The following is a 19,246-nucleotide window of genomic DNA, read 5'->3' as shown; positions in this document are numbered from 1 at the left end:
TGAGGCTTCTGTGGTATTTGGGGATTAAAGGAGTAGTCTATGAACATCAAAGTTATGTCGAGTGCCATAATTCACCTCTTCAAATGAGTGTTCACATACTCTGCACACACACTCTGCAGTATTCCCACCAATGTGCCTGAAGGGAGCACACCTGCTGGGCATGGCATGGCCATACTGGAGCCCGAAATAGCCCCACTGTATCTGACACACACACACACACACACACACACAAACACACACAACCACCACCACTCCAACTAGTAGCATATGATGGAGATCTTGGGTTACATTTCATGAGGAATGAGGCATGCTGTATATCTCTATCTGTATCTCTACCCCCCCCCCCACCCACCCACACACATACACACACACACACACACACACACACACCAGCAGCTGGCCATGGAAGTGAAGAGGGACAGAAAGATTGACTGGGTTCAGAGGGGTTAAGAGTGATCAACTGAATTATCACTTGACAAACTCTCAATGGGTGACTAATTACAATAATAACCGCTTAAAAACACATATAACAAATGGTGTCCCTTTCATGGAAAGTTATTTTATCCAGCTGTATCAGGCATTAAGAAAGACAACACTCTGAAAGTGCAGACTGTGGAGCACTAATTTGACAGCCCCTCTAAAGGATTCAATTCAATTTCCACTTCCATGGAAACGAGATTACAGTTGGATTCAGATAAGCAACAATTATAACTGCAGCCGTTGTACATCATGAACATCGTCGTCCTCCTAGAGGAGTTTAGGAGTTTATTCTGAGAGGGTGTGCAGTCTCTGAATAAATTCATTTTCTCACAGGGAGTCCTGTTTTTTTGTCAACCAGTAGATTGAAGGCCAATCAAACACCCTTAAAGTAGTTTCACAAAAAAATCTAATTCCTTCAGAGGGTGGCACATCAGGACATTAAAGATTTCTTCCAACATGACCACAGCCCAAAAAACACCAAAGGTTTCTAAGTTTCTAAGCAGCCCTTTTTTGTTTTGAACAGCAGCGAGCCACCTCCATGTCGCATCCGAGCTCCGGCCCGACCCAGGGCTCAGCTGCTGTCCGGGTGACCTGGCATGACTCCAGGCGGAGGACGAGAGCCGCAGCGTCCAGAGATGAAGAGCCGGGAAGAAATCCGCGGCATGTTTTTAGACAAACAGAGTGGTGCATGGAAGGTGCTGGGGGCTCGGGGGGAAACCCGAGATTGTCCCTTTGGGGCCCCTGGTGCACTGCGTGAACACACGGGAATTCCCCCCCCCCCCCATCCCCACACACCCCCCCCCCCCCCCCCCCCTCCCCCTCCCGCCCCCAGCCATTCACACTTGTCACCATCGCTCGCTGAGAGGCCAGATGACACCACTCTAGCACTGGATTTCACCAATGCCTCAGAAGCCACGCTAAAAGTCCACAATGTAATCCGTGTTAATAGATAGTGCTTCCAAGCGATTTTCCAAGGATTTATGTGTCAGACTGCTGTTATCCTGTGAGGAATTTTTCATAAGAGGCCTCCTTGCATGTAGACGTACACCGTTTCTGGAGAGTTGAGTTGGAGAAGTTTCCTGCACCGCTGCCTCCCGTCCAATTTGGTCGATTGGACTCAAGTTACACTCCTATGAACTTTCCATCACATTTCATCCCATCTAATTCTTTCTTTAGATCCTCATTGACGTCAAGATGTGAAACACAGTGCATGAATTAACATGGCATCTATGCAACAACTGGTAATAGAATCCTCTGAGTTCCACCGTGATAATCAATTGGTTTGTCTGCTTCACAGGTCAGTCTCACAAAGGCCACCTACATTTGAAATCATTCATTTTTAAAGCCAGCATTTAGTGTTGAAGTAGATGTTGCAGTCAAGAGATTTAGAGGTTTAAAAGGCGACCTTTTTTGAAACACAGATGATGTTACTGAACAACTAAAGTGTGCTGTCATTGACATATATGGCTGCTGTAGTTTTGCAACTTAACTTAGTGCAAACAATCAGCAAGTTCATATTGAAAATGTCACTTTTGGGGGGGTTTATAACTGGAACATGACACATGCCATTTTCCTCAGTCATCCAATATTATCCAGGCAATACATCTTGACGATGTGATCTCTTTGGGCCCCTGTTTCAACGCTGCAGACAGATATTCCACATTTGGCCCTGGCGTTCACTCCAGTGAGGACCTGCATGCCTGAAAGGGAACACCTCGCTACAACTGAACACCGGGCCAGAGGGGTGTCAGGTCGATTTATCTGTCTGTCAGCTTGGCAGGGACAGCGGTAAAGGAGAAGTTCTCTCCGCTGGCTCCTCTTCTGTCATGGGGACCCAGTCCTTGCCCAGGGGAAGACCAGAGACGTGGGACATCTGAGGCCAGGGGACATCTGAGCCGTTCCTGGCGGCCTCTGATCTTAAGCAGGGGGGCTATTTCTACAGTAGGCATGAATGCCAGCAGTAGGCAGGGGCTGTTGTGTACAGGGCCTTGTAAGCAGTGTGCAGTGTACAAGAGGCCCTGCAGTGAACACAGAGGTGCAGCATGGAGATACGGTCAGGATCAGGAAGCCAAGGTTGCCAGTGACCATTTGCCTAGTGACCAGCCGGGCGCTTTAAGCCGGTCATTGGTTTCCTGACTGTGAGTGCGACCGTGAGTGTGTGGTGGCGACGTGACGTCATGACTTACCACCGACCTCCTTCACCAGGACCGATTCGGGGAGGGCAGCGGGGGGGCTGCGGCCGCCGGGGTTCATGGCGACAACGCGGATGTTCAGGCGGTCGCCGGTGGTCTGGTTCTTGATGACATAGCGGCAGGAGATGGTGAGCTCTTCGTTTGCGGCCTTCCAATCGTCAGCTGGGGGGGGGGGGGGGGGGGGCGGGGGATAACACAAGTTTAGCAGAATGCCTGGACCTTTACACCTAGCAAGGCCCAACAACAACAACACAGTGGATTACAGCCAAAGTCATGACTGTCTGAGTTTTCAGTTTATAAAGTCATCAGCACAGTCATGGTACTCAAATAGAAACATATATTAACTCATCTATGCACTATTAATTAACACTTAGCATGAACATACCTTTTATTATTATTATGATAATATCACAGCAACAGACTTTCATTAAACAGTAATTAATGATATTGAAGAGAATTTCAAATCCCTTCACATCCCTTGTTAAAGTATTTTACATTGTTATATTTTGCTGTTCCACCACTCTACCACAATTAGCATAAGTGTTCCTGTATCTACACTGGCTAAGACAGGTGCTAACACCATCATGGCTGACCCCAGCCAAGGAGCCCGAATACTGATAAAAACTCATATGGATAACTTAAGATACTTTAGATAAACACACATTTGAATTAGTAATGTAAATGTTTACTAAAGACGTTTAAATAACAACATTTAGTTATATCAGAAGTAAAGCTGGATGAGTTTAGTTCATGTTGATAATCAAAATGAAGAAAAAAACTGATAGAGTTGGGTTTCTCTATGGGAACAGGACAGAAGAAAATGCGTCAGGGCTGATGATTGCTGACGGAGTGACTATATAAAAGTTTTCCTGTCCATCCCGCCAGGATTGATGCAGAGTTGATCAAGTAACTTGAGATAAGCATATGTTCCTTTCTACAGCATTTCTTCTTGGCCCGGAGAAAACTGGACACTCGTCTGAGGCCCAGGCTGAAACCCTTGTAACCTTATAGGGACATAAATAGATGGAGGATAAATCTACGGGTGACGCATGGGGAACAGCTGCCACTGATAGACTTGACCAGTCAATAAAAGCGTAATTTACAATTCCCTGTGTTTAAATTAGGGACCAACGCTGGTATCGTGTGGCGGTATTTAAAGATGAGGATATCATTGGAAGCAGGAGCAAGAACCTGTCCTTGTTAAACGTTTGGGCTGGCAGTAGCTAAGGTTGAGCATACACTCCGAATTCAGATCATGCGAACTATGCTGGGCCATGCTGAAACCTATCACTTTGTTAAGTAGCTGCTGAGGTCTCTCAATACTGCTTACAGTCACCAGTGAGACTGTGCTTTTGGTGAATTTCATTCAGTCACTGAGCATTCTGGTAACTGCTGTGTTTGCTTTGGTCAATCTTATTCAAATGTGTGAAGAACTAGATAGATGGTTGCCTGCCAAATTGTCTCTTTAGAAAGGACTCATATAATATGAACATGTCTGTAACATTCAAAATAATCCAAATGCATGAACGTCTAATGCCTTGCTCTTGCAGACTCAACCATATGCTGTGTTCCAGACAACTCTAAAGTCAGAGGTCGTTTACGAATAGTGTACAAGTAGGAACTCTGACTTTGAGTAGCGTTCCAGAGTACTTTTTCCTAATAGGACCTGGTAATCTCGACTCTGAGTTGGCCTGTTTACTTCTGTCTCCAACGCACCATTCAACACTCTTAACTGTGAACTGGACGTGCCTGGGGGTGGGTATGGTGGTACGATGTGGACTTACTTCCTTCCTTGGCGATCTCAACGGTGTAACCGTCCAGACCGTCCTTTCCAACGGTGGCGGGAGGTCTCCAGCTGATGATGACCGTGGTGTCGGTGACATCCTCCACACCCAGCTCAAGGGGCTCACTGGTGGGCTCTGGCAAGGGTGCAGAGAAGACAACAATCTCACCAAATACACACACAATGAATGTATGATGAATGGATAACGAAAAAAGCTTTTATTAGACCTATATTACAACATATTACCCAAGTATTCTACACACACACAGTATACACAGTGCAACATAAATAATCATTATATACAGTATTTCTACAGTGTTATTTGATTATCTGGGTTGTTAATGAGGTCAAAGGAGGTCAAAAGATTGGACCACTCATAACAAGTTCAAGACAGAAAGACAGACAGACATACAAGTGTGATGGATGTGTTACCTGGGGGAGGAGGTGGTGTGGGGGCCTTGACTTCCTCAACAGGTTCAGCAGGGGCGGCTTCACCTGGATTCCACAAGTAGGCGGGTGGTGAAAGTTAGTGGAGGCAGGCGCAATATTGGTCTTGAGAGGATATACTGTATGTCTACAACACATCTATCTCTAGCCAAACATTGAATGTGTTCTTTAAACCAACTGATTCTAATGTGGACAGCTTTTCAGCCAGGTAGATGAGTTAATTATGGTTATGGTATGGAGTGAAGTGCCAAATCAATATATGGTAGGACTTCTACATTCTGAAGCCACTGTTACCCACCCTCTGTCTACAGGAGAAGTTTAGCTGCAAGCACTATAAACTATGTTGTCAGTAGGTCAGAGTAGAATAAGACTGGTAGCCTAGTGCAGATGTCCACATGTGTGGTCTGTGATGGTGCTTTACCCTCAGCAGGAGCTTCTCCTTCAGCTGGGGCAGGAGCTTCTCCTTCAGCAGGAGCAGCGGCAGCTGGTATTGAAATGTTAGATAGTGGTTATTAGCAGTGGCCAATGCCTGAGTTCATCCTGAAAGTTCATCATGACTGTTGAATATACCATGAAATGAAGATAGGAGGATCATAGCTATGTTGATTGTACCATGAAATAAAATTATGATTGTGGCTGTTGACTATGCTATGGAAAAGAAGTTAGCGCAGTTGTTATTAGTGGTATCATGAATCAAGAGTGGATCTGGAGAATTGGTGAGAGAGGGAGTCAGGAACCAGGTGAGGTTGGCGTGTGGTCGTTACCGTCAGCGGGGGCTTCGGCTGCGGGCGCAGCATCAGCAGCAGCTTCCTCAGCGGCTGGAGCGGCGGCTAGCGTTAGATGTTAACAACAGCAATAGTTAATAACGAGTAGAATGGTCATTTAGACTATGCAATGCTTTGCTTTGCTACTAAGTATTACTGCAGAAAGTTTTGCGACCAAAATAGAAGATTTAGCTGTACCCATAAAGCAATCTGGCCAAAACGGTTGGTTGTATATTATAGGCCTCAGCAAAGTCGTCGGTGTTGCTCATTTTAGCAGTGCCAACAAATTGAACAAATTGAATTGAAATTTGGCCCAATACACATCAAACAGTAGAGTTTGCCAAGCTTTTATATCATGGAATCTGTCCATGTTTTTGGAATAGTACAACTAGCTGCAATTGGACAGGATCTTTATCAAGTGCAGTTCAAGTGAACACCGCTGACTTTGCTGTTGGTTTGAAACAGTTTGGACGATCATCACAGGTGATGAGGACAGAAACTGATCCAGGTGAGTTTACCCTCGGCAGGTGCCTCTGGCGCAGCAGGCGCGGCGGCCTCCTCGGCAGCTGGAGCAGCTGGTGTTAAACGGGTGGCATTAGTGAAGGGCACAAATTGCAGGAGAGCGCAGAAGATCTAGATATGGTGTCATATAATCAAGAGCTACAGCAGGGCAGGAATGTTAGACATGGTGAGCAGTTGAAGTAGGTCCATTACCATTAGTCATGCTGCTGTACTGTTATGTCCTTTTGAGACTATACCCAAGAGAACTGTTGCATTAACAGTAGTGAGAGAGTGCTTATTGTGTTGCCAGTAATTGTGCTGTTTATCCTTGGATATTTGAACTGTACAGGTGACTGATAGAAACAGTGAGTTGTAGTATGTCATTAGTGCTGAGACTTCTCTGTTACCCTCGGCCGGCGCGTCAGCAGGCGCTTCAGCGGGTGCTTCAGGAGCGGCAGCAGGGGCCTCTTCGGCTGCAGGGGCGGCTAGTGTTAAAGGTTAACAGGGTTAGCACAAGCAGCAAGTAAGGCAAACCACAGCTACAGCTGTGAAAGAAATAATCGTGAGTTGGCCTTTAGCAGAGTGAATAGATTAATGAAGTCGTGCACAGGTAGAACCAATACATGGCAGGACTTATTTTCTGAAGCTAGACTTTTCTACCTATGACTGCAGTGTTAGAAATGTAAGTAGTTGTAGTAGGGCCTAATACTCTAGCTAGGCCTATGGCATCATGAACAGTAATGAACAGTATGTAACTAGTTTTGCAGTAACATAGTATCACACTAGACTATATTGTAGCATGGTTGTAGCATTACAAAAAGATTGCTGTAGTATGCCATTAGTGGTGAGTATTGTTGTTACCCTCGGCGGGTGCTTCCGCTGGCGCCTCAGCGGGCGCTTCTGCAGGCGCTTCAGGAGCGGGAGCAGGAGCTTCCTCGGCTGCGGGAGCGGCTAGTGTTAAAGGTTATCAAGGTTAGGCTCAAAAAGCAGGTAAGGCAAGAAGCCAAGAACTGCAGCTGCAAAAGAAATGACCATGAGGCCAACATCAGACTGAACAGGTTAAGTCAGAGGCCGCACTGTGAGTTTTTAAGAGCTGCTGTTAGACAAATAGGCTACAGTTGGGCAATTTTACCATGCAACAGGCTAGGGACATCTTAAGCAATAAAGGATTGTGTTGCGCTATCAGTAGGCCTACTGCTGTGACTTATGCCCTTCCATATTGTTACACTATAGAATGGTAGTAGCAATAGAAACTGGACTGTTGCAATAGGCCATTAGTAGTTAATCTATTGTGTTACCCTCGGGAGCGGCCTCAGCCGGCGCTTCAGCGGGCGCTTCAGGAGCGGGAGCAGGAGCTTCCTCGGCTGCGGGAGCGGCTAGTGTTAAAGGTTAACAGGGTTAGGTATAAAGCATAAAGCAAGCCAATAATTGCAGCTGCAAAAGACATTATTGAAGAGTTGGCCTACAGAAGACTGTATAGGCATAGGTTAAGCCAGGGAAAATACTGTTTTTGTAAATGCGAAAAGCTGTAATAGCCTATTAGAAATGGCAAGTGGTTTTGGTAAGGCATTGTTAGAAAGCAATTGGCAAATCACATATATAAGCATAATGGTTAGAGCATAATGGTTAGAGCCTATGTGTCTCACTAGTACAAGCTGAATGTGATAGTTTTAAATAAGGCTGCAACTAACTAATATTTCCACAGTGGATTAATATGTTGAGTATTGTATGGGAATAATTGATGATTAGCCTAGTTGTTTAGCCTGGAAGCCAGCCCGAATTGAGTATTGCTATGTCAGGCTAAACATATCAGTAATGATGAAAAATGTTGATCAGTGTTTCTCAGTGTTTCCTTAAAACGTACACAAACCCGCATAAACCAATGACCAAAAACGTTGGTGGTTCATTTAGTGTACTAGTCGTAAACAACAACGAACTAATGATGAATCGATAGCAGCCCTAGTAGGCTAGTAAGTCATTAGTGGTGAGTCAATTTTGTTACCCTCGGCCGCGGGTGCGGCCGGCGCTTCTGCAGGCGCTTCAGGAGCGGGAGCAGGGGCTTCCTCGTCTGCTGCGGCTGGCGTTAGACGTTATACAGAAGGGGGTTAGTCCTGACGAGGCGAGGCAGGGTTAGTGTGACAGCATTAGAGGATCTAATGAGCTGGACACCTGGAACCAGAGAACGTGCTAGACATTTTTATGTCTGGCTCAACCAAGCGCAGTCAGTATTCGCGTCAGCTTCGTAGGTGCAAGCAATAATTATGCATCAAATGAATGAAACTGGGTTGTTCCCAGAGTGCAGTACACATTATACTACAATATGGCGATATTATTTTCTGAAAGCCGGTCAGTAAAAGCCTTAACGATGGTAACATGCTAGGGTCAACCGAAGCATTGGGGATAATGCTGTAGGCCTAGATGATTAAAAGGCAACATTGCATGAGACACGATCAGTAAAAAGCAGGGTGCGCAATGGAAAGTCGTCTTATTTCTGGTAGATTTAGAGAGACAGTGATAGAACACGGCTCGAATTAGTGTCGGTCAGTGTCTCAGAGTACAGTGAAACACAGGCGCATTCATTCACGCAGAAGTAAAAAGTTCAGTGCCACCGCACTTGTGCAGCACCGGTTTACCGACCAAACTTCATGGCTTTTGCAATGGTGCCAAAAGCCTTCTCTATACGTAAAAGATGTGTTGTGGTAGGTAGCGACCATGCCGGTTATAAAAAGAGGAGGTTTCTGTTGGAAGTGGAATACTTCAGATGTATGATAGGTGTCTTCAGCTGCTTCTTTACTTAAGTTGGGAACTGGATGCATATCCTTTGAAAGATGTTAATTATTTAAACAAAAAGACTGTCGAGTCCATATGCCATACTGGATATGGAGTTATCTACAGGGAATGGATTATTTTTTCCCTTTGACTGAAAATGTGGCGCCGTTCGGTAGTTATTTGAAAAAGGTCGCTGGATATCCCCTGAGGCGCGCTACACCGAACACTACCTTCAGCTGGAGGAGCTGCTTCAGCGGGAGCAGCCTCTGCGGGGGGAGCTTCAGCAGGGGCCTCGGCTGGTGCGGGCTCAGCGGGTGCCGGTTCTGGCTCTGCTGGCTTTTCCTTAGGCTTGGCCGCCTTCTTGATAGGGGCTGGCTTGGCTGGCATTTTGTCCGATTTAGAAATCCCTCTCGCCACAAAATCCGTTGACTGCGGCCACTCGAGGGGTGACAGGAGATTTAAAGGGCAGCGATGTGTAGCCCATAGACACGAACTCCACCCCTCGTAAGTGTCAGGTATCCACTGCCAGGATAAGGCCACACAGCACTGGGCGACATGACAACCTACAGTTCTGCACTAATAGCACTCTAGACAACCCGGCTGGAGTTTCCGCATGTAGGCTACAGCTCTGAAAAGACGCGTTTCAAAAATATAGGCCGAATAAAAACAACAGATAGACAGATATATTAGACTATTTGGGAATACTATATGATCATGTACTACTTCTGACAGAGCTTACATAGAAACAACAGATAGATAGACAGATATATTAGACTATTTGGGAATACTATATGATCATGTACTACTTCTGACAGAGCTTACATAGTCTGATATTGCATACAGAATCAATGTAAGATCAAAATAAACAGAAACTCTCAAAGAATGACATGGCTTTATTAAGACAAATGGATATGTTGGATAAATGTTGGACAGATGTACAGGCATGCCTACATGTTTTTGTGTGCCAAAGAACTGAAGAAGAAAGGTTTTCTACCTTTCCACACATATTTTTGTAGATGTCATGTTTATGATTGTTGTCGCAAATGCAGAACTATTTACAATGTTTACAATAATATGATGTCCTGTACAAAATTGTAATGGAATTTTATAAAGGATTTCACAGAGGGAGAGGAATACCTGTAAAAAGAAAAATATGAATTTCATCAGATGCATTCCTCTGAAAACCTCTCCTAAAGCTACTTTAAGTGTCAGTCCAACACCAAAGCGACATGCATTTACAACATGTAGAGGTCTACTGCACATCCATCATTGCACACTGTAAGTTACATCAGATATACCATCACTGAACCTTTATTTTATTTATTTATTTATTAATTTATTTTCTCCATATTGACTCAGTAAGAAGCTTAACATGATGTATGCGACTATCCAGCAACCTGTAGTGGTCTGCTTTGAGGACAACATTTAAGTGATTCTCAGGGTTTAAGAACTATACCCCTCTGATACATTACTTGTCAAATTTCAGTAAATCATTCAACATAGCTGAAAAAAAAAAAAAAACGTTTTTTTTTAGCACTGGCAATAGAGGGGAGAGAATACAGAAAAAAAAACCTCCTCACAGAGAACCAGACAGCTGAATCCACAGCTCACTCTTAGCTTCTTCCAGTGGAGGTCCCTCCCCATTCAACTCAGTGAAGTAAGGCCTTGTGTCAGACGTTTTTGGTATTAGGTTTGAACCCAACCAGCCACTCTCCCTCAGCATACAGCTAGGCCCCAGGAACCTCACTGAAGAGAAATAGACCTCCACCATGACTAAAACAATGTTTAGTCATTTGGCAGAAACCTCTGTTCATCGCACTATCCAAGTGAGGGAAAAACAACAAAAAAGAAAATAAAAGTAAAAAAAGAAAACAGACAACAGATTTAGAACAAACATCATTCCCATGCCTCATAAACCACAGTTAATTAGTTGATCTGCGAGGGAAGAGGGGATCTTTAGTGTTTTCCTTTGCCAGTAGAAGTTGCTGTATAGTCTTCTAAAGTGAAAATGTCCCAGCACAACACAGCACATCCATTACAGAGTACAGGCACGACACCCAGAGAGAGAGAGATGGAGAGAGATGGAGACAGGACAGGATGGCTTTTGGTACCAACACTTCGTTCACAAAGGATGGAGGTGGGCAGAAAGGATAGGGATGGTGTAGGGGAGTCAGATGGGGCTGAGGGTCTCCAGGACAGATGGAGTCGAAACTGGCCTGTGTGTCAGCCAGATCTGGGCCAGGACAGCACCGGAATCGGCCTCCATCCGTCTGGTCATCATCACCAGATCTGAGCACACGTGTCTCTTATCTGTTCATCATAGGAATACTGAAACATTACTACACGTTTACTTGCCTCTGTGCTAACTGGTACTTCCACAAGGGAAATATAGCAAAAGCCATTGACGTTTACAGCGGACTGTCTCAAAGTAATCAGATAAAGCTCTTAGTTGCAGCTAAGAAACAACCAAAAGTATAAAAGACTTGTTCAGTAAAAATGACTTGGGACTACTTTGTCACGTCTTTAACTAGCTTGTGTGATATATGTGTTATTATTTTAACCATTCACAAACATGGCATCCATTCCGCTGTTATAGAAATGAAGCAACCAATTCTGACATTCAATCACAGACGAGTTAAACAGTGGTAGTCATGTAGAGGTATAAAACAACAATAGTTTAGAAAAGGAAGGAATATTTTAAATGATGAGTCTTTCAACCATCTACTTGGTTGTGGTCTGCCCAGCTCTATGTTCAACTCTACATGCACTTTAGCCAAGTGCTATATGCTCATATTCTGACTTTTGGCTTTTGACCCATGGATAGGTTACTAGTCCACTGCAGTCTGTGTGCAAACCCCAGTGCTATCTATTGCATGCAATGCAACTGCATATTTTAGGGAACTCAATCAGGCTTCATTACATATCAATGGCACCTGATTATGGTTCCCTTTTAGGTTGTGTGATCACTGTAGTGTACAACGACAAGGAATACTAGTACCGACACCCACAGTCCAAGCTGTACAACACTGCCATAAGCTCACTGAGGAGTTTGAGAAAAGAAAGACGTCAATCTCCTTGTATTGACTGAGCTATATTGGGTGTAAATGCACTTAAAACTCATATCACTGAAGAGTGTGCAGGGTCAAAACATGATATTAAGAGTGGATGACTTCATGTTACACGTGTCATTGGGTGATGGATCAATACATTTATGACCACTGGATGGCTTTCATGGGCAGAACCATTACCTCACACTATCTCTGATGAGCATCTAGTGAATGTTAGTTCATAGCACCAATTAACTACAATGGTCTACCACCAGCCCTATACAGTGCACACATTTTATGGATCTATCAGTCTACTTATGCAGTACCTATACTCAGTTGTGTTACAATCAATATGCGTGGTATGTATGAGTATTTGGTCTGCCATTAGAAGAAAATTGCACCATATAACTTGAGTGGTTTGGCTGCTACTAATGAGAGAGTGTGTAAATTAAGCCTGAGATATCCTACTTATCTGACATAAGAGATCACTGAATCCTAAGCTGTAGCTCAACTCCATGTCTATAGTGATATAAAGCACACGACTACGGCCTTATCTCTGTACTGCACTAAACTCTTATTAACATTCAAAAAGAATCCTTTCCAAGGTCGAACTCATTTAAGTAAAAACAGGGTGATAGTCTTGATTACATTTTTTCCCTTCTCTTCAGTTGGCTCTTATACATTTCCATACATTTATTTACTGGACAATTATACCTCTTTGCTGAATATGAGCTTGGAATTCAGAGAAGTGAGCATATAGGCAGCTTTACTGCCCCCTGCAGGACCCTTGTGGGCCTGCAGGTCAAACTGGGTACTGTCCTTCTTCTGACATTCACTCCTCACTGCACTGTGCAAATTTTCAAACACACAATCCTCTCAGGGAACAGCCGCTCGCTGTCCCACACACACACACACACACACAGGCACACTCTACCATCTACGTCTGCTCCAGTGCTTTCTCTCTCAGTGGAACTACACAAGACAGTGGATGTCTTAAGGCATTTTGTTAGTTTGAGCACCAGATCAAACACGCTGACCTGATTGAGTAGGATCTGAATCATCAGAAATCTGCATATATGTTAAAGGCCTGGACTGGCCTGGGCTGGACTTTTGTTTGACTGGAACTGGACATTCAATCAAAAGAAAAAAAAAAACAGTTCTTCTTTTCCTCTAATATAAGCAGTAAATGGGTTTGTTAGTGTGGACTGCTCTGGCTTTAAATCGACTATGGTATCATAGGCATTGCTGCGCTGGGTTTATGCTATTGGTATGAACAGGCTTGCTTCATCCCTTCCTGAACAGGGCGAGCCTCTAGATCGGGTTGGTGGAGATGAGGCAGGTAGCACCGGTATCCTTGAGTTGATGAGGGCTGCAGTGAAACGGCAATGAAAGTTTCTCACTGACCAGGTGTGTTAAGACTCCAACGCAAACCAAAATAAGATGCTCATGGACGATGGCGGACAGTGAGAATAGGTAGTACAGTATCATATCTACAGTTTGGTTTTAATGTAAACATATACTGATAATTGGCATGGCTGAAAAGAAAGGGAAATTGAAAGATGGGTCACAGGAGCGATTTGTCTGAGAGTATGTAGGCAAGTGGGATTCATACGTACGTCTTGATAGGACAGTACAATACTGGAGTATTGAATGACACATAATGACGACTTTTAAAAGAGTTCATTTTACAGGCCCGCATAGCTCTGATAGCAGGAGAGCCGTGCCAGACGAGGGCCAGATCAGAGCCAGATCTAGAGCCTAGTGCTTTCTGGGACTTTGAGAGGAGAGTAGCTTCCCCCAGCGACAGCTGATTGCTGGGCGGATCTCTGACCCATGTGTGGTTCAGATCTGGTCCAAGTCTGGCCCAGGTCAGATCTGCCATATCAGTCCACTGTGAGGAGCTCAGAGAGTGGGTAGCTTGTGGTCCAGCTCTTTCTCAGGAGACTCGATGTAGTTGGCCGCCTCCTGCAGCTTGAGCAGCATGGCCATCTGTGTGAGATAAGGGTGAGAGGATTGAGAGAGGGCTCAACATTCTGCAACAGTTAACCTCATAGCATTTAATCGAGGACACACAACCTTCCGACACACACATATGCAACTAACTGCTACTAGGTTTTTTTCAAACTAATTTTGTAAAGTATGAGAGTGGGATTGTGGGTAACTGAGGCGTAATACTCTGGGAGAGGATTGTGGGAAATTGGGCCGTGATACGGTGGGAGAGGGTTTTGGGGCGTGGTTGATGACTCACCAGGGGGTCGGACTCGGTGCCACTGGGCGGGGTCTCCTTGTGTGGGCGCTCGTCCCCTGGTTGCCCGGGGCTGCCGGGGCCCATGGCAGGGGGCGGCAGGTGGAAGAGTTTGGCCTGGTCCTGCTGAGCTGACGGCCAGGGGAGTGTACCTCTCACCCACTCCACTGGGTCCTCCCACACCGCCTTCTGCCCATGCACCTGAAACACACACACACACACACACACACACACACACACACACACAGACGCACACAGACGCACACACACATACACACACACACACACACAGACGCACGTTCACACACACACACACACACACACACACACACACACACACACACATACACACACACACACAGATGCATGTTCAAACACACACACACAAACACACACACACACAGACGCACGCACACACACACACAAACACACGCACGCACACCCACACACACACACACACACACACACACACACACACATAACACATTCAGTGAACTGTGCTAAACACAAATCCCTAAACAATGGTTATGTCAGACTCATGACAGCGTTAAGGGTCGTTCACACTAGAACTATAAAGCCAACTATAACTACAATGATAAAAGACCAACGATGAGGAAAGTGTCTCCTCATGTTGATGAATGGGATGGCTAACACTGAATGGATTCTGACTGGCTCTCAGCTTTTTACTGTTCTCAAAATCGCTCTGAAAGTGATCCCCAACGATACTGTTCTTCTTGTCCTTATCGTTATAGTTTATGTGTGGACATCGTCATTCATGTTAGAATGCTAGAGCTAGAATGCTACTTTTTTGTTGTTATCGTTATAGTTATCGCTCTTGGTGTGAACGGCCCTAATATTTATTACGGCTAATATTTAGTAGCATCACAGGTTAATTCTAATGATCTAGGATATAGTCAGGTGAAACATAAATTACAGCAACTGCAAACCAGTGCTGAAAATATATCTAATCAGTCAAGAAAACTGTTGTTCCCTGCTCTTTTTTTATTACAGAGAATAGACTGCCCAGTAAGTGTTTTGGAGAGTTACCTTGATGCCATCTTTGGCTCCCTCCTGAAGGTAGGGGATGATGGAATGGTTCCAGAGGTCAATAAACCAGGAACGGAACTCCTCAACGGTGACGGGACAGGACAAGAAGAAGCAAGGGCCTGCACACACACACACACACACACACACACACACACACACAGTATGAACACACATGATCAAATCACTGTAGACATGGGCAAAGGAATGCACAGGAGTTAACATGAGGGAAAATGGAAAACATGTCGGAAGTCTGTCGGAAGTGTGCGGGAAGTCACAGCAACACAAGCCCATCCGTGGAACATGACACTTGTATGATCACCAGCTCTCTCTGGAGGGTGTAGGAAGCCAAGAGGGTGGATCTTCACTCACACCAAAACTGAACCCTCATGGACTTTCATCACGTTTCTCTTTCTCTGTCTCTGTGTACATGAGCGTTATCTCCGTCCTTTAACCACTCATGGATATTTTAGGATCTTTTCTTAGTTTGAGTAAATCGAAATACACCCTCCTTGTACCCACCTCCATATTACATCATCATAGCTATTTTTTGGTTAGCGTTATGCATTTATTAGCGATAAGCCCGATTACAATTCCCAAATATCTGCTAATAACCCTTTATCGTTACTATACCCACCGTTGGATAAACCATGTCATTGAACACTAAAATGAATCTAACACTACTTAACACTGAACACTAACAGAAAAGTTCCCAAACTGACACGGGTGGTGGCAGCGGCTTACCGATGAGGAAGTCGGAGGTGCTGTGCTTTTCCAGGAAGGCGTGGAGGTGGTACCAGAGCTTGGGCACCCAGTCCAGCACCCGGAGGAGCTCCTCACTGGCCAGACTCCGCGGCTCCTCCGCCTCTACCAGCTTCCTGTGCAGGTAGCGCACCAGGAAGCCGTTGGCCGGCTCCACGTTGTTGGAGAAGGTCACCATCCTGGGGAAAACAGCCAAATGTCAGTCAACAAAATGGTGGTGTGTGTGTGTGTGTGTGTGGATGTACAGTCATTGCATTACACACCCATGCTAAAGTTGACTAAAAAGAGGAATAAAAAATCTTTTGGAAATTGATCTTAATTCCTTAATTAAAAAAGTAGGAAAAACCTTTAAGGATACCAATTTTCATTGTGAATGAATAATATGAATGTGAATCACACACCCTTCACCATACCTAGAGCTATTTTAATTTCCCAAGGCCAAGGGAACTTCATTAGGATGCATAGTATCCTGGATCCATGAAATAACTGGTCTTTAAAAATAAAAATCTGGAAATTTAACATAGGGGTGTGTATACCCCTATATTTTAATGTAAATGTAAATCAGGTTTATAGGCCAAGCATACTTGCGTATACAAGGAATTTGGTCTCTGCATTTATCTCATCCGTGAATTAGTGAACACACAGAGCACACAGTGAACACACAGTGAGGTGAAGCACACACTAACCCAGAGCAGTGAGCTGCCTTGCTGCAGCGGCGCTCGGGGAGCAGTGAGGGGTTAGGTGCCTTGCTCAAGGGCACTTCAGCCATGGATGTGGAGAGCAGTGCTCAACCACTTCTCCCACCTACTGTACATCTTTCCTACTGGTCAGGGATGGAACCAGTAGGCCACGACTTTAGGAAGAACATTTATTTACGATACATTATTCATTCACAAAGAAAATTGGCATCCTTAAAGGCTGGATTTTTCCTCATTTAAGGCATTAAGATCAATTTCCAAAATATGAGTTTTTATTCCGGTTTTTAGTCAACTTTAGCATAGGTGTGTAAACTTTGTAAAGTGACTGTATGTGTGTGTGTTTGGAAATAGCAATGAAGAGAGACTAATGGCTTATCTGATATGAAGCTGATCTAATGATCAGCTGGCCTACATTACATGAGTATTAAACGTTAGTCCTTCAGAGCCTAAGAGCTACACCGTGACAAGAATATTATGTCCGTCAGTGTGGGGCTCACACAAGATGAATATAGGGTAACGGTCATCGCCCTCCCCACCCCGCCTGCCATGTTGGAGGAAACCATAAAAAGGTCAGGGGAGTATGGGACTGACCAATCAATCTCAAATTACCAACTCCGCTCCAAAAGGATAGCCAATCAGGATGCAGGGAGAAGGCGAGACATTCACCACCGCCACTGAGAGTGGGTCTATACCACCTCTGTGGAGCACACAGCAGCTCTGTGGCAGGAGAGATTCTCCGCAGATAGTGATGAGGAAACGATAGCCCTTCGCAGACACCAAAGAGCTGCTGTTAACTGACTGGCACGTTGGCTGCAGCGGCCATTACTTAAATATTGGATTATAGGATTAAGCTCCAAAATGCCAATCCTAAATTACTCAAACTTATGTGCCAGGTTTAGTTGGTGCACCTTCTGAAAAGTGAAGGAAGGAATTGTCAGGGTGGACTGGACTGTTAGTTTCCATACCTAAAGCTGAGATGAAGTCCGTGGTTCGGGGTCATCTTCACCGGCTGGTTGGTTGTTCCAATGATGTAGGGGCTGATAAAAAAGACATGGAAAAACCCACTGAGCAATCAATCTCTTACACTGACAGGGTCTTTATGTGTGGAGAAGAAAGAGTCCCTCTTGTAAAGTCATAGGTTATGAAGAGGAAGAAATGTCTGTGCACTCAGCTTAAGCTTTCATTAATTACTGTGAGGGAGTTTTAGTCTGTTATAGACCTCACAGCTTTGCACAACAATCATCCACAGGTCTTAAAACAGCTTTACAGACATTTTTTTCCTTTTTCTGTAGTAAATCATTTTTTTTTATGACCAGTGCTCAGACAGGTTTGGGATTAGCACACAGGGCTATATTTGTCCAGCAGCTCCAGAGAGCACTGTGGAAACATCTGTGCCTATTTGTGGCCAGTACCACTCACCATTTGTGATATTTGCACGTCAGAGCGCCGTTGACCAGCTCACTGATGGAGGCGGCGTCATGCACGTCATCTAGGATGACCACCAATGGGATCTCGGCTGTGCTGGTCTCCCGGTCAATCTGATTGGCCAGGTTGGACAGGTACAGCTGCAGATCCTGGAGGCGGAGCAAGAAAGGGAAGTGAGGTAATGTTAGGTTGATGTTGAACATGACCTAGTGACATTACACCGGAATTTTCCTGGCCCCACATTAACTTAGGAGTCCTTAGGACATATGTACAGTATTACTCCATTCCATTAATATTCCATTAATATTAATACAATATACTTTTACAGTACTGTAAAACACATGCATTTAATACTTCTGCAAGTATACTGTAATAAAAAAAGGCTATTAATGCTATGAACGACTCTTCAAGAGCTGCCTCATAAGTCTCTGACCTCTGTCACTGATTAGGGGTTAGCTGTGTTTGAATGGCCGAGTGTGTTTGTGTGTGTGATCTGGACAGGACAGTTGGGACAGATGCTTTTCAGGAACGTGACTGCATTAGAATGACGGTGTGTCCTGAGTGTATTGAGTGTTCCCAATGGGTCTGCAGTGAATGTGAGCGCACCCATCAGAGCTGTGATTGTATCTGAATAACACATAATGCGTGGGTGATTTGGATAGGAGTGTACCGGTACACTTATTTGAATTTGGCGATTTGGTTATTGTATTTTAATGGCAGTGTGAGCTAGGGGTGGTCCATGTGTCTACAGTGAGTGCTGGTCTACCTTGCAGGACTGTCGGTGCATATTGAAGGTGACAGAGATGCCGTCCGAGGGCTCACGGCCGCTGCGTTCCACCAGGTACTCGGTGAGGCGAGAGGCCAGGTAGGACTTTCCGGTTCCGCTGGGGCCGGACAGTACGATGCGCCGGTGCTTGAGCAGCAGGCTGATGTAGTGCTGCATCATGGCCTTGGGGACCAGCGTCTCAAACACCACGCAGTCCACACACTTCTCACGCAGACCTGCAGGGCAACAGCGTGTGAGAAAATGGGGGAATGATACTTACAATACAATAATACATAATTTAAAAGTGCTATACGTTTTTTGTT

At 44.9% G+C, this 19,246-nt stretch overlaps 2 protein-coding genes across 13 annotated transcripts in view; both read right to left on the bottom strand.

Annotated features, from left to right (window-relative positions):
• mybphb (myosin binding protein Hb) overlaps window positions 1-9,381 on the bottom strand; it is an 18,461-nt gene extending 9,080 nt beyond the window's left edge. The window contains exons 1-8 of one of the 4 annotated variants that reach the window (XM_042090411.1): window positions 9,167-9,381; window positions 6,575-6,652; window positions 6,185-6,241; window positions 5,667-5,732; window positions 5,324-5,386; window positions 4,888-4,950; window positions 4,457-4,591; window positions 2,667-2,834 (exon numbers count right to left, since the gene is read on the bottom strand). In XM_042090411.1, the coding sequence (XP_041946345.1) occupies window positions 2,667-2,834; window positions 4,457-4,591; window positions 4,888-4,950; window positions 5,324-5,386; window positions 5,667-5,732; window positions 6,185-6,241; window positions 6,575-6,652; window positions 9,167-9,323 (787 nt within the window). In that variant the 5' untranslated portion in view covers window positions 9,324-9,381. The remainder of the gene's footprint in view (window positions 1-2,666; window positions 2,835-4,456; window positions 4,592-4,887; window positions 4,951-5,323; window positions 5,387-5,666; window positions 5,733-6,184; window positions 6,242-6,574; window positions 6,653-9,166) is intronic. The other 3 variants (XM_042090412.1, XM_042090413.1, XM_042090414.1) reach the window with 3 other exon arrangements.
• Window positions 9,382-9,813: 432 nt separating this feature from the next.
• Window positions 9,814-19,246, bottom strand: part of nav1b (neuron navigator 1b) — a 119,489-nt gene continuing 110,056 nt past the window's right edge. For all 9 annotated transcript variants that reach the window (XM_042089701.1, XM_042089702.1, XM_042089703.1 and 6 more), the window contains 7 exons: window positions 18,924-19,159; window positions 18,152-18,306; window positions 17,698-17,769; window positions 16,017-16,213; window positions 15,276-15,394; window positions 14,232-14,429; window positions 9,814-13,972 (listed from right to left, as the gene is read on the bottom strand). In XM_042089701.1, the coding sequence (XP_041945635.1) occupies window positions 13,886-13,972; window positions 14,232-14,429; window positions 15,276-15,394; window positions 16,017-16,213; window positions 17,698-17,769; window positions 18,152-18,306; window positions 18,924-19,159 (1,064 nt within the window). In that variant the 3' untranslated portion in view covers window positions 9,814-13,885. The remainder of the gene's footprint in view (window positions 13,973-14,231; window positions 14,430-15,275; window positions 15,395-16,016; window positions 16,214-17,697; window positions 17,770-18,151; window positions 18,307-18,923; window positions 19,160-19,246) is intronic.

This window comes from Alosa sapidissima, chromosome 4, assembly GCF_018492685.1.
Source record: "Alosa sapidissima isolate fAloSap1 chromosome 4, fAloSap1.pri, whole genome shotgun sequence".
Lineage (NCBI taxonomy): Eukaryota > Metazoa > Chordata > Actinopteri > Clupeiformes > Clupeidae > Alosa > Alosa sapidissima.
The sequence above is the reverse complement of the archived record's forward strand: the minus strand, read 5'-3'. Positions and strand labels throughout refer to the sequence as shown.